Here is a 16,136-nt window from a genome sequence, read left to right as displayed (position 1 = left end):
CAACTTGGTGAAGCACAATTAGGAGCCTGGGCAGTCTTACTCCAGAGCAGGTTATCCCTTATATACCCTTTTCTTTTGCCGAAAAGTGCTTTAAAGGAACAAATAGAATCTCTCTTTAGAATGCTGACCCACTGTCACCTGAAAAGTGTTAGTCTATTCTTTAATCTTTTGGATTTCACTACCTCTATTCCTAACGTGCAGTTTTCAGACATTAGTTATCTTTTTAAAAAATATAATGCTTTTTTGTATTTATAGATATGCCTCTTCATGTCCGACGAAGCAGTGACCCAGCTTTAATTGGCCTTTCAACTTCCATTAGTGATAATAATTTTTCTTCTGAAGAGCCTTCACGGAAAAACCCCACACGCTGGTCAACAACAGCTGGCTTCCTTAAGCAAAACACTGCTGGTAGCCCTAAAACCTGTGACAGGAAGGTAACCATTTCTATTTTGTATCAATGATGACTGTCAGCTGTTGACTGGATCCTTTGCTTCTAGCGCATCTTCACTGTGGCCCTTTGTGTGTGTACTTCCCAACTTCTACGTCAAAGTTGAGATGACTTCCTGTTTTATGTTGCCCTTGTGTTTCTGAGAAATTTCATGCTATGTATTTATACATTTATCTATGTATCCATTTTTTTGGAAGAGATAGTATATTTATGATTAAAAATGAAAGCTTTTGACATGCAATGTGTACATGCGAAGTCCCTTGTCCACTTTATCTCCTAGGCACCCTGTTTCTCTTCAGGGGCATTCCTCTTATTACCTTGTTGCATGTCCTTATGAAGATATTTTTCACAAGCATGAGCCGATATTCATATTGATTCATGAGGTGCACTAAGGAAAGTATAGCCTTATGGATTTTTAAGGATGAAAGTGGACTCCAGGGTCACTTATTCTAGCTACTTCATTGATAATTTTATCTTCCTACAATATAGAAGTGTACTGTCTTGTCTTAATAACATTTTCTTCTTTGACCTAATTTATTTCAGTCTGTGATCTAATTTAGTCTAAAAAGTAAACTTTATGTTAGTTTATTCTATCTTTTTCAATTTGTTCCTTAATGCTCTTTGTCATATATTCTTAGAGAACTCTTAATATCCTATTCTGTTTTACCTCTGCCCTTTTACTTGATGAGCTTTAAGCACTGTTTTTCATTTTCACTGCTAAATCTGTAGAGTGTCAGTAAATACCTGTTGAATGGATGAATGAATATTTTTTTCAATGCAGACAGTAATTGAGTACCATGTATATTGAGAAATGTGGAACTATACTAATTACATATTAATATTAAAATGAATGTAGCTTGTGATTTGCTTGATTTATCCTTTGCATCTATGTGAAAATACCTGTTTTAAATTGAACTTGGTGTTTCATTTTTACAAACTCTTCTTTGTAGTAGTTCATTTAGGGGGAAAAATACCCAGAGTACTTAGAGTAAGTACCTTAACTGAGAAGAATCTACTAGGAAGGTACAGTGTAGTGTGGTCACTGATAGTTTGGAATAAGCATTTAACTGTTAGGCTCACTCTTCTAAAATATTTTATTACATATTTGATAGGGAATCAAATTGGGGTATCTTCTCATCGTGATTAGCTTGAGGTTTTAGAATGCTTTATCATGAAGTAGACCATCCAAAGAAGCAGAATCCAATTTGTGAATATGCCTCATGACATTTAATTTGTGTTCAAAATAGACTTAATTTACATAGATACTTACAAGTATATAAACAAGTCAAGCTGGCAGTAAAAAAAAAAATTACTTATTAAAAAGATTTTCAGGTTTTTTAAGGATAGTGGGTCAGGGGGGCCCTGGGTGGCTCAGTCAGTTAAGCATCTGACCAGCTCAGGTCATGATCTCCCGATTTGTGAGTTTGAGCCCTGCATCGGGCTATGTACTCAGAGTCTAGAGCCTGCTTTGGATTCTGTGTCTCCCTCTCTCTCCCTGCCCCTCCTCCACTCCTGCTCTCTCAAAAATAAATAAACACTAAATAAACACTAAAATAAAAAAAGATAGTGGGTCAAAAGTTATTGAGGTACAGTGTTTTCTTTTTAACTCCTTCAGCATGTTAGGTGTGTGAGTCAGCTTTCAGTTGCAGAAAACAGAACCACAGTAGCTATTTCTCAGAACATCACTGGGAGAGCAGGCTGTAGACTGGACCTCAAGGACCTTATGAACGATGCAGGACGTCACATCTGCCTAGGAGAGAAGTGGAGGCTGCAGGGCAGGAACCTGGGATCCTGCCCCTGTATCTGCCCATAAGTGCTAGCGCCCCATCTTTGGGTGTGCTAACCCTGTCCTTTGTCACTTGTGAAGCTGGGAAGTGAACCCAGAAATGTCTCAGAAAGCTCCATCATTTATCTCCATAGCCAGGCTTGCCAACCAGCAATAGCCCAGGAAAATTCCCTGTTTCACAAGCATCATTAACATTTCAGGCTGTTGTATACAAATGTGGAGAATGCTATTTGTGTCCAGATCCTTATCTGCAGGGGAGATTTAAGAAATGGACGTTAGCCTTCTGGTCTCAGATGCATGCTTTGAGAGGATTGTGATATGCCCTGCCAATTAGTTACTTCACTGACATTTTGTTTTAAATAACAGATATCTATCATTGTAAAACATTTGGGAAACTAGTACAATAGAACAAACTCAGCAACAACCAGTGTGAAGATATTAATGAACACACACACACACACACGCACATACACGTACCCTCACACACATATATATACCCCCACAGAGTTGGTGTCATACTATGTCTACATATTTGCAGTTATTACTTATACTTTTTTCATATCATAGCGATTTCCCCTGGCATGAATTTTATTGCAAAATATTTTTAATGGCTGCAGAGTATCTCTCTGTGGAATACACTATATTTTATCATTCTCTTATTGTTGGATATTTATGCTATTTCCATTTTTTTCACATTATAAATATAAGTGCTGTGAGATAAACTTGAATGTACTTTTGTTTTAAAAATTTTTATTCAAAAAGCTCCCCCCCTGTTTTTTTTAGTTTATTTATTTTGAGAGAGAAAGAGAGCATGCGTGGGAGAGGGGCAAAGAGAGAGAGGATCCAAAGCAGGCTCTGCACTGTCAGCATGGAGCCTGACGCAGGGCTCAAACTCATGAACTGTGAGAGCATGACCTGAGGTGAAATCAAGAGTCAGACGCTTAGCCAACTGAGCCACCCAGGCACCCCTCAACAACCTTTTTTCTATGTGGAGCAGTATTTAATGTAGTCAAAGCCCACACTTTCTCATAGGAAAGGCCTTGACTTACATACATAAGTTTATTTATTTATTTTGAGAGAGATAAAGAGAATGCCACCAGGGGAGGGGAAGGGGGCAGGGAGAGAATCCCAAGCAGGCTCCATGCTGTCAGCACAGGGCCTAATGTGGGGCTTGAGCTCATAAACTGTGAGATTATGACCTGAGCCAAAATCAAGAGTCAGACTGAGCCACCAGATGTCCCTACATGTATATCTTAAGAGGAAATGATATTCACATACCATGCACATAAAGGATAATGTGTAATGAATTTGTCCTTTGAATTATCATTGGTTTTACTTCTCAAGTATCCATTTCCTAAACTTGCTGTCAATTTTGAGCTATTTGAATTATAATCTGAGAGCTTTTCTTTTCTTTCTTTTCTCTTTTCTTTTTCTTTCCTTTCCTTTCCTTTCCTTTCCTTTCCTTTCCTTTCCTTTCCTTTCCTTTCCTTTCCTTTCCTTTCCTTTCCTTTCCTTTCCTTTCCTTTCCTTTCCTTTCCTTTCTTTTCTTTTCTTTCTTTTCTTTTCTTTTCTTTCTTTTCTTTCTTCTCTCTCTCTCCTGCCTGCCTGCCTTCTTTCCTTCCTTCCTTCCTTCCTTCCTTCTTTCTTTCTGTGTACAACAGACTAAATGCTATCTTATTTTCAGTTATAAAACAACTTCCTGTATTTTCAGGAACTTTCTTCAAAGCATCCTTGCTGATCAGTATTTTGATTTCTTTATCTTGAGGCCATGATAGCTTACCTGTGCTGGGCAATTTCAAGATATGATAAATCTTTATGAGTATGTGATGGTTTAGGTTTTCTGTATAAATGCATGGAAGAAAAGGAGTTAAGGATTCATAGTCTTGTGATCTATTGAGTTAAAATAAATTGACATTCTTGTATAACTCATCTACATAGCAAAGTGACTTCTATTCTTCCAAGTTGATAAGTAAAACAATTTTAGAACAATGTCACCAATCAGTTGAAATCTCATTTCTGAACTAGGCAGTTTCATTCTGGTATGTTAGAATGATTTTGAACTTGCTCCTATGGGTTCAAAACCAAAATGGGAGGTGGAGTCTTCCCAGTTAGAGTAGTCATTCCGCTTTTAAGTTTAAAAGGCAGTGTACACAGTTTTGATGCAACTAAGCCAGGTGAGAGCTTGGAGAGAGCAAAGGTTCTATGGGCTTCTGTATCTCTTAAAATTCTTCATACTTTCAGTTGGAAGTAGGATGTAAAAGAGAAGAGAATCTTGGCTTTTAAAACAAAGTTCTTGGGAACATTAACTCATTCCTGTTTCTCAACATTTTGGGGCTGTCTTTTTCAACTCTTTTAGAGAACAGTTTACTCATACTTAGTATGGAAAATATATTGCTAGAAGATGTATTTTTATTTGAGATTTTACACGTGTTTAATATTCATCTTGGGAAAGAGTATTTCAATCAGTGCGAATACTTAAATCATTTTGCCACCTCTTTGGTCATCCTTATTAAGTCATTGTCCCTGCAAATAAAGTCTAACTAGTATGTGGAGAGCATTTGATTCATTCCATCAAGAACAATGTAATGAGGCACTTATCAGAATCAGCCTACCATGAAGTTAAAGGATAAAGTCTATGCATTATTTCATTGTGCATTGATTTTAAGCCATTATTTCTTTGCCCCAAAGACTGAGAGCTATTCGTTTTCCATGTTATCTGCTGCTTCCCCCAGCCCTAACCAAATAAAATTCACATAAGTAGATAAAAGCAAAGGTAGTATAGAAAACATATCTTGACTAGTTCCAGGAGACATTCTTACCTATTAGGGAAAGGGAAAGAAAGTGATAAGAGAACACATTATATTTAGCATCAATATCTTTTAAATTTGTATTATTTTTAAGGAATTCTTTAAAAGAGACCTTGGAACACTTCTCACACCATGGGTTTATCATTTCTGTTTGATGTAGCTGCTTGACATGTTTGTTATCATTTCAATACTACTGATGTATATATATGAACTCTTGGAAGAGTAGCTGTCTTAATTATGTCTTTGTCACCTCTCTGTTCCATGAGAAGAGTTATGGGATCTTCGTTCCTCTATCTTTAGAAAAATATTTGCATAAAAATTTTTGTAGTATATTTTAAGATTCACAAAACAGTGTTTTTCTTATAATACTACTACTTGCTCTTTGCATTTATAAAGTATTGAAAAATATAAAGAGGCAAGTAAGTGGTTTGGAATTGTGTAGATGAGTAATATTGACAGTTCACTGTATTAACTTTGGACTCTGGAGCATAGCTCCATATATAGCTGGTGACTGTCCTTATTACCAGTGGGGAATCATCCAATGAGTATAGTCTAATTTCCTGCCTTTTCCCCTAATTCTGTCTTCATTGAGAGCATTTTCCCATGTCTCATAAATATAGATAACTTGCATAATGTTCTTTTATGTACTGATTTTTTTTCTTGTAGTTGGTGTTTATTAATTTTAGTGATTTTCTTGTTGCTTGACTTCTGTACTTTGCCAGGTTTTTGTTTGTTTGTTTGTTGTTTGATTTTTTCCCCTCTAATAAATAGCCTTTAAAAGTACCCTAAGGAAAATATCCTTATATATTAATTTATGTTGACATCTCTGATTATTTTTCTGGAACAGATTCCTGAAGTAGACTTATTTGACCAAGGAGATGAATATTTTTTTTTTGTATTTATTTTATTTTATTTTATTTATTTATTTTTTTACAAATAGTTTATTGTCAAATTAGTTTCCACATGACACTCAGTGCTCATCCCCAAAGTGCCCTCCTCCATGCCCATCCCCCCTCCCCCCCACATCCATCAGTCCTCAGTTTTTGTCAGCATTCAAGAGTCTCTCATGGTTTGCCAGGAGATGAATATTTTTAAAGCTACTGATAATCGTTTCTCATAAGTTCATGACTAGTAAAGTGTACAGTACTTACGTTCTATAAAGCACTGTGAGAAGTCCAGATGGGGTGAGCTATGGCATGAGGGGGAGCATAAAACCAAAGAAGGAAGTGGTACTATTCCTGAGTTCTGGAACTTACTGTTTCACTGTATAGCTTAATAGTTCCTATTTGGCTGTGCATCATAATTACCTATGAACTTTTAGAAAGTAGAACACACTTATAGCCATGGATTCATTTGCCCATGTCAGGAGATTTGTGTGTTTATTTAAAGCTGCTTTGCTGATTTCAGGGCACAGGCTTTTTTTTTTTTTTTCCTTTCTTTGAGAACTTGAGTCTAGCTGTAAAGGAAAAGTGTGTTTGCTTGTTAAGATAGGGTAAATAAGAGTATTATCATTTTTGAGATGTCTTCTTTTTAGGCTCATTTTTCTATCCTGGCAGAATAAAATCTCACACATATTGCTCAAATTTATCATTTTCTAATGAAAATCAATTAAAATGAGTTTTGTTGAGTTTTAAATAAAAGTATTGCAACAGCCTTTTGAGATAGTGGATCCTGTCCTATCATTGGCAAACTAGAATAGGAAATATTTTTTCTAAATAGAAGCTATGGTACAAATAATGGACCTGTCTATTGTTCCTTCATATAAAGTTCCCCCACCCCCAATCTTAGTAAAGTGCATTTGAATACACAGAGTCAAGACACCAAATTCCCAGTATCATGTGTGAAGTCACCAATGCTAATTCAGACACAAGGAATCTCCAGAAAATGCCTACTCCCTGTTTTATTCAGTCAGAAAACTTTGGCAATTGCCAGACTGATATTGACTCCTACTTTATAGTAGTCTAATATAGCTGCTTCCTTGTCATTCATTCATTCATTCATTCTTTTAATATTAAAAGAGTCACAGTCTACATTGACCTATTTGCTTTCTCATCCCCTTTTCAACCATTTGGCTTCTTAGTCTCTGCTTCTCCTTTATCCTTTCTAATGGATAAGGCCAGTCGTATTGGTAAATTTGAATATACTATTTTATTTTTAGGCTAGTACACTGGACCTGTTGGCTATTGAAAAATGTTATCTCTCTTTTGTTATTTATGAGGCACCCATAGATACTAGCTAGTTACAGTAATCATCTGAAAGCCTCAAAGGATGAGCTAAAATCATTCCTTGAAACCACATGTTTCCTCTGTGAGCGACCTATAGCTGTGTTTAATTTTCTGGGGCATTAGCTTCAAGGGAGATCCAGCTGAGACTTAAGATGTTAGACTATTCTGCTGCAACATTTGTATTTCCTGTTAAAGGCCTCTGAAACTATACATTTCATCTTTCTATTTTGCAACTTAAAAGATCTTCATTATACTACAGAACACTTGTGTGCTTTTAGTAAGTGATGGTTATAATCATTTCTACAGTAGGCACAGCTTCAACTGCCAAGCTCACCTAGTCAGAGTTGTTAATAACCTCGTCTCATCTATTTCTGTGCCACATTTAGGGATATAATCTATCTTCACTTGCTTTAAAAATTATAATTTGTGTTCAACGTTATAAAATTCTAAGGTGCTATTGAGAAAATTTTTGAGCCTCACTGTGATATTTTTCGAGTTCACAAACCACTCTAGAAATACAAACCAAAGTAATGTCACAATCCTTACTAAACACCCACTAAGTTACATATAGTAGAGAGGGAAATGAGTGTATTACTCGTTTTTCTTGAGTTGGGGGAGGGGAGTGGGAAATGGCATTTTATATTGGACAAATTGAAAATTTTGCACAAGTTTTATATACATAAAAGTATTTTGGCTTTATTTTGTCTTTCTAATTTTTTTTTTAAATGTTTATTTTTGAGAGAGAGAATGTGAGAGCAAGCAGGGGAGGGACAGAGAAAAGGGGACAGAGACAGAGGATCCAATGTGGGCTCCACACAGACAGCAGAGACCACAATGCAGGGCTTGAACTCACCAACACTGAGATCATGAGCTGAGCTGAGGTCGATTATTTAACTGACTGAGCCACCTGGGCACCCATACCTTTCATCTTTTTCATCTCTTTCATTTATTTCACCTTTTTAACTTGGTTTAAATTCTTAATTTTTGATACTTCAGTTTGCAAATCTACATACTTCAAGTCAGAAAGTTAGATGCAATCACTTCATGTCCTGTTAAGAAAAGAATAAGATCAAAGTGCCTCCTGTTAAGAAAAGAATAAGATCAAAGTGCCCAGGACTGGGCATCTGCTGCTGGCCTTCTAGCTGCTCCAGCAACCTTGGTTTTAATTCGGACGTGTTATCAGGGCCTTCTGTTCTGGAGAAATGCATTTCAGGCAAGGGTTTTTACAGTGTGGAGGTAGAAGTGGTTTCCATCTCTCCCATCTCTAAACAAAAAGATCTTTTCACATAATGGTGACCAAGTTGTTTTGAGTAGTTGCTTCTTGCCAGAAATTGTGCTTGATGTGTTACATGTTATATCTCATTATACCCCCCCCAACATGTAAGTATTGTTGGTGTTCCCATTTTATTGGTGAAGAGGTAAAACCTTCAAGAGTTTAAATAGCTCACCTAATAGTTATACCAACTTTTAAGTGATAAAGTTGTGATGTGAACCTAGATTTTTCCAGTTTCAGATTCTGTGATTTTCACAAGTATACCACTCACATCCCAACATATTTACTGATTTTATACATTCCTCAATGCTCATTTAGCTGAATATTTCAAACTTTAAAATATTTCATAATAACCTTTTCATTTTTATCTCCTCTAGATCTTTCTATTATGCAATTAAGACATGAATATAAGAATAATGAGTGTGTGTTTATTATTAGGGCTGGCATAAAATTTTTAGAACCTCACCAAGTTTACATTATATCTTAACATCTTAGTCTTAAATAAAATATGCTAGCTTCATTAATATCTCAACTAATAATCTGATTATATTAACTGATCTCCATTTGAGTCCCTTTTTTGTGTGTTTGTTTATTTTCTCTAATCCTTAGGATTGATATTATTGTTGTTGTTCCTGAGAATATATGTATTCAGCCCTTTTCTTGATATTTTATTGTGCATTGCTGAAAACAGTTAAATGACAGCAAAGTAAATAATCATATAGTTGGATTATAATCCAGAGACCAAAATAAATGTTCATAAGACTGTACTGATATTAACATATGATTAAATAAAAAGTAAGTGGGTGAAAAAGGACAAATTTTTCTTACAGAAGAATTCTTTTTTTTTTGTCTTTAATGATATTTTTTATTTTTTTTATTTTTTATTTTTTTACAAATAGTTTATTGGCAAATTAGTTTCCACATAACACTCAGTGCTCATCCCCACAAGTGTCCTCCTCCATGCCCATCCCCCCTCCCCCCACATTCATCAGTCCTCAGTTTTCTTACAGAAGAATTCTAAATAATATGTGTGATACTTTCCCCTCCAGAAAGCTTAACTGCCCTGCTCTTTTTTTGAAATTTATTTGATGTTTATTTATTTTTTAGAGAGAGAGAGAGAGAAAGAGAGAGAGAGAGAGAGAGAGAGAGCATGAGCAGGAGAGGAACAGAGAGAGAGGGAGACACAGAAACTGAAGCAGGCTCCAGGCTCTGAGCTGTCAGCACAGAGCCCAACATGGGGCTCGAACCCATGAACCGTGAGATCCTGATGCCCCTTAACTCCCCTGCTCTTGAGGATTGGCTGTACTTAATTTTTGTTTCCAAAGAAAAGAGGATTGAATGTGAAAACTACTAAGTTTAGAATGTAGAAGAGGCAGGCTCACATTAACCCAGTGATCAAGGTTAGTATCACTATTGATAAGTCATGGTGATAGTCATGAACCCTTGAAATGGTATGATGGATGGCCTTATCATCTCAGTGGTATCTTCCCCAAAACTCATTAACTCCACTGTAATCATAAGAAATCTTTAGATAAGCCACAACTGAGGGATATTCCATGAGGTACCAGGCCAGTATTTTTCAAGAATATTGTGGTCATAAACAACTAGGAGAGACTGGAAAACTGTCTCAGATCAGATGGGGTTAAATAGATGTGAGGATTTTTAATTCACTTTGGGATCCTGGCAGGAAATAAGGACATTAGTGAAAAAACTAACAGAAAAACAGATGGATTGCAAATACATCTGTAGTTAATAGTATTGTATCCATGTTGATTTCTTAGTTTGGACAACTATATCAAAGTTATATAAGGCATTAACATTGGAGAAAGTTGCATAAAGAGTACATAGGAACCATGTGTACTTCATTTGCGTGAGTGGGGCAGAGCCAGAGAAAGAGGGAGACATGGAATCTGAAGCAAACTCCAGGCTCCAAGCTGTCCACCGAGAGCCCTACATGAGCTCAAACCCACAAACCACAAGATCATGATCTGAGCCAAAGTTGGACGCTTAACCAACTGAGCCACCACACAGGTGCCCCTCATATTTTCTAAAGTTATGATTTGTGCTTATAATTTGGAAATAAAAGTAGTTTTATTGACAATTAATATCTGGCTTACAGAACTCCATCTGCTGATGGAGTTGGACAGAAGGATTTCTATCCAAACTTCTTTAGAAGTTTGAGCTCTCTGGAGCACCCGGGTGGCTCATTTGGTTAAGCGTCTGATTTCAGCTCAGGTCATGAGTTCACAGTTCATGAATTCGAGCCCCACATTGGGCTCTGTGCTGACAGCTTGGAGCCTGGAGCCTGCTTTGGATTCTGTCACCCTCTCTCTACACAACCTCCCCCCCCGCCCCATGGTCTGTCTCTCTCAAAAACAAACATTAAAAATTTAAAAAAAATAAGTTTGAGCTGTTTCTTTATGCTAAATAACTTTCATGTGGATATGGAATTCTCCAGAAAAGTCATTATTATTGTATGAGAAAACTAAGTAGGATGGGCTTATGATAAGTGAAAATAATTTTTCAAAAATCTATCTGTGTAGATGATTTACCTGAGGAGGCAATTTCACAATTAAGGGAAAACTCTTAAGAAAGTCAGATTGTCAACAATACCTAGGGACTTGCACAGAAATTTACTCACTTGTTCTGCTAATCTACCCGGTTCATTGAAGTTATGATAATTTAAGAAGTGCTTATATTTAAATTGGTAGACTAGTTACATGTGGTGCAAGTATCTTGATTTTCAAATTTTAGTTATTTCTTTGAAATTAAGGTGAAAATCATTTAGTTAAATATAAAAGATTTATGTCGCACATTTAGATAATGCATAAGACTGTAGATATTTTAGAATTGGGCATCTATTGTAAGTATTTTACTTTCTCTCCTTCATCCCCTGGCATCTATTCCCGTCTTCTCTTGGTATTGTACAAATTGATCCTGATGCAAAATGCTATTTTATTTATAATTGTAGTTTGGAGATATAAGTGTTTAAAGTTACATGGTTTTGAAAGAAAATGAAATGTGAATAGGTGTTTTTTGCTGTCAAAATAAAAAATATGTAGCACTTTCTAAAATGTCTTAAAACTGTTTGGGATTTAAATTTGTTTTTTGGAGTCAAGCAGCATCAGTCAAATGTTGCTCTTCATTTTTATTGTAGTTTTGGAAAATGAGCCAGGCTCTTTAAAATGTTACCTGATCTGAAATATTTATATTTTATTTTGGTCTCCTACACTTGCCTTTGTTGCATTTTCTTTATTCCTTATACTTGGTGATTGTGGAATGCTGGTGGCTGTACAGCACTTAGGTGGCCATGTTGGTTTTTAGCAAGTGTTGTGCAAGAAATGAAATAGGGGCTCCTGTTATTTCTGCCTCTCTTTTTTGTTCTGTTCCTTAGTTCCTCAGAATCCAGATGGAGATAATGTTTCGTATTTGAAAAAAAATTAAACTATCCTCTTAGGCTACCTTCTGGTTATGCTTTTACAGATTTTTTCATTGGATAAAGGAGATAATCCCAGCAATACCTGGAAAGAGATCATTTTAATTTAACACCATTTGAAAGCAAACATTTTACTCTTAATTATCCCTAAGACTGTGCAGTATTTATCAGTGAGCCAATCATCTCTCATATAAATGTAAGTTGTGATTCAAGATTATATAATGGCTTTACCCCTTATTTAATCTTGTATAGTGTGTCTACAAGAACTCAGGAGATACTTTTCTGTTTGCATGTGATCGTTGTGTAAGAATGGCTAGATATCAGAAGTTATCGTCGTTGCCCAGGTAAACTGCAGTTCCCAGTTAGATCAAGAATGAGGGTTGGAAGTCTCATTATTCAGAAATCAGGCAGCGAAATGAGTAGGTAGAACCATGGGAATTGGTTAGGCTTCCTGATCTCAACCCAGCATTTATTGTAACTCCTTTCAACTTCTGTCTGTTTTAATTAGATAGTAAGAGATTAAGCTGGATCTTCTCTTTGTGTTTTCCTTCCAGATTTCAAATTATGTATCTAAAGTTTGTCATGGCATTCTGAACTGATTAAAAACAATTGAAGGAATTAGTTCAAATAAACAGCCTGAATGAAGCTGAGTTTTGCTCATCTTTTTCCTCTTAGATTTCCATGTCTGCTCCACGAATAGATCCGGTTGTATTAGAGCATTCTGGGTTCTGGTGGTCACCTCTGGAAACATCATGGCCTTTATAAGACCTGCATCTCTGTGAGATACTTGGCAAACCCATTTTCATATCAGATCCATAACCTAATGCAGATCCATCTTCTGGGGGTTATTTTTCTTATCTGATATTAAGACTGTTAAGGCACTGGCCTGTTGCGGGTTGTGAGATAAAACTAAAACGTCATCCTTCTGTTTTTGTCAAAATATCAACCTGAAGAATTTGCTATGTGACAGGAAACTTACTTGCAAATTAACTGTAGTTTTCAAATGTGTACTTTCTTTTTTTTTTTATTTTTATTTATTTCTAGGAGAGAGAGAGAGAGACAGCGTGAGCAGGGGAGAGTCAGAGAGAGAGGGAGACACAGACTCTGAAACAGGCTCCAGGCTCTGAGCTGGCAGTCAGCACAGAGCCCGACACGGGGCTCGAACCCACGAACCGCGAGATCATGACCTAAGTGAAAGTTGGACGCTTAACCGACTAAGCCACCCAGGCGCCCCCAAATGTGTACTTTCTATATAGAGTTCCAAACATAAAATTTTTCCTCACATGTTGAGGATTCTTTAGCGTCCCACTGATCTCAGTGTAATTCTGTGCTCTCGCAGCTATTGAACACCTGTCATAAAGGCTGGAAAAGGCATAAATTATAGTTTATATGTTTCAGGTCAGAATGAGTTTTAAGAACGATGTACCTTTTAACATTTCAAAGAAAAAACACTAAGAAGATTTGATGTACGTTATAGGAAATTAGATTTTGTACGTTAATAAAAAGGAAATCTGCTTGGATAAATTATTTTCAATTTTTGTTACTAATTCCTGTTCAAAATTTAAGTCAATTTAGAAAGAAAATTAGAGATTTAAAAGTAAAATATACATTATTTAATGAAATTTGAGACACAGATATGCTTTATTTAATAAATGTTTTGGCATTCAAAATCTCTACATTTTGATATTTTCATTTAAAAATTTTTTAGTGTAATCAATGTCTCTTATCATATGTTGCACCACACTTTAGTAGAATATATAGCTATCACTAATGATACGTAGTCTACTAATAGAATTTTATTTCGACAAATAAATGTACGGATGTTTGAATTTCCTCTTTGATTTATCATAGTTATGTTCAGAATAGGAGCAAATTTATAAACACATACTCTTTTATTTTGGGGGGGGTGTCTCTTCCACTGCTCTCATTAATGATTAAGAATGTGGAAGAAAGCAATTATACAAAAGGAAAGTAGGACGTATCTATGTACCAGTATTTATGCTTATTTATATATGCAGGAATTAGAGATAATATGGGCTTAGCTAATATGGGAAGAATTGCTTGACGTCAGCTCAACAACATTGGGGCATGTAGGATATTGGTCACCGTGGATTTCAAATAATGCCTTTTCAGTTCATTACACTTCAAAATAGCCATGTGTCTAGGATAAATGATGATAATACTGTGTTTGGAATAAATTCCTATGTTCTTTATTTTTAAAACATTTTTCACAAACATATAGTTTGCTCCATTGACAGGGACTGCCGAACTTTCTGCCTTCATCTACAGATTGGTTATTGAATCTGTAAATTTTTGTATGAATCAGTTTATTCTCAAACCCCACATCTCTCTCTCTCTCTCTTTCTCTTTTCTCTCTTTCTAATTTATTATCTAGAGGACAATATGAAGGTCAGAAAAGTACATTGAGAAAAATCCTATTTACAGGCCATTTTATGGTTGTTATCTTCTGCTACACTTTAGCCTTGACATTGCTTTCAATGTCATGCTCTGGTGTTGCCATCAGGAGGCACACAAGGTAAACTGTCCACAGAGACTGTAATGGGCCTCCGACATTGAATCAACAATATGATTACTGATAATTTTAGCCGGCTTCGTGTAATTAAAATATCCTAAGTCATAATTACTAATTTCACTTCAGTCTCATAATTTCAGGTTAGACATCCTGAAAATAGTTTCTTTTGTGTGTGTATATCATTTCTGGGGAAAATGATAAAGCAGAAAATTGAATTCTCTTTGACCAGAATTGTAGAGTTGAAAAATAATTGTAAATTTAAAATCTGAAAACTGCGTGGGAATATTTGAAACCATAGGATGCACAGAGGGTACAGAAAAGAAATTTGTATGCATTGAGTGTTCAGTATGTCAAATTCTGACACAATTCCTATTGATTAAAAAAATAAAAGGTGTTAGGAGTTTTTCCACTGAAACAACGTAGAACTGTAGTTGGGTTTCGTTTGCTAACATAGAAATATCTATTACTTCTATAATGTTCATGAAATATTCCCATATTTCTGCAACATGGGATGTAAACCTGCCAAGGAATCTGACCATCAGCTAAGTTGCTGTTTCTGTGAGATAAAGCCTTGGAGTTAGAGCTTAGTATGCCAGGAATAAGCTTCTACCCCAAGGCATTGGGTGGGTTCTGTGTGGTTTCTCTTTATTGAATTGTAATTGGCTTGGGGAGGGGTGCTGGGGAAGAGAGGACAGTTACTTTCTCTGCCCTAGAAGAAATTTACTGCATAACCAGGGTACTGCTACCAGGGAGCAGCAAATTAATATGCATTTCTCAGCCTGGATGGCTTTTTGACACCTGATGATATGGCAGTACATTTAGATGATAAGGAAAATCCCTGATCACAGCAGGAACATCTGTTTTTTTCTGGCAAGAGGGAAAGCAAAGCTGAGAGGCTGTTTGGGACAGCCTCATAAGTGGCGGATTAAAATTATAATTAAAAAGAGGGAGGGTAATTCCTTATGGTATTTTTCTTATAAAAATTTTATATAAGGTAGTACTGGCTTTACTATAATAGATTATTTCTTGTCATTTGCAAATTTACTAATCATTAGGATTTTGCATGTTGGTCCTACTGATAGATTTTTGTAAGTCTAAAGAGAAGAATTTCTGTTTTTGCTTTGAAGTTCACTGATATATGGAATGGAGACACTAATTTGATCATGGAATGAAATAGATTTAAAGTCATGTTCTCCAATTTTTTATAAATACGGCTCTAACTTGTTGCAAAAATATTAATGCAAAAATTTTGGTTGACTTGGTTTTTTGTTTAAGTCAGGAAATACAGGTTTTGCAAATACATTTAACTTAAACATGTTGACAACTTTTTTGTAGCTGACTATAGTTTGATCCATGAATAATGTAAATAATCTTGCATAGACATGGTTAAGGCTACTAGGTTTTTAAAATCATTTATACTGAAATACATATTTTAAGCTGTGTACATTTTGATTGGAAATCATGAATATCAAACCATATATCGTGAAGGAAAAATTACATTGTGTATTTTGATGTTTATTGATGCAGTCACATTATAAATACAGAACCACAACTTTGTAGGGCTACAGTCTTTTTTTTTTTTTTTTTTTTTTTTTTTTTTTTTTTTTTTTTTTTTTTTTTTTTTTTTT

At 35.6% G+C, this 16,136-nt stretch overlaps 1 protein-coding gene across 15 annotated transcripts in view; it reads left to right on the top strand.

The window, feature by feature from the left end:
• The window catches only part of PARD3 (par-3 family cell polarity regulator), a 673,368-nt gene that overhangs the window by 312,001 nt on the left and 345,231 nt on the right, over positions 1 to 16,136 (top strand). For all 15 annotated transcript variants that reach the window (XM_039255313.1, XM_039255311.1, XM_039255312.1 and 12 more), the window contains exon 4: positions 256 to 434. In XM_039255313.1, the coding sequence (XP_039111244.1) occupies positions 256 to 434 (179 nt within the window). The remainder of the gene's footprint in view (positions 1 to 255; positions 435 to 16,136) is intronic.

Source organism: Hyaena hyaena, unplaced genomic scaffold, assembly GCF_003009895.1.
Source record: "Hyaena hyaena isolate Hyena2069 unplaced genomic scaffold, ASM300989v1 scaffold_519, whole genome shotgun sequence".
Lineage (NCBI taxonomy): Eukaryota > Metazoa > Chordata > Mammalia > Carnivora > Hyaenidae > Hyaena > Hyaena hyaena.
The sequence above is the reverse complement of the archived record's forward strand: the minus strand, read 5'-3'. Positions and strand labels throughout refer to the sequence as shown.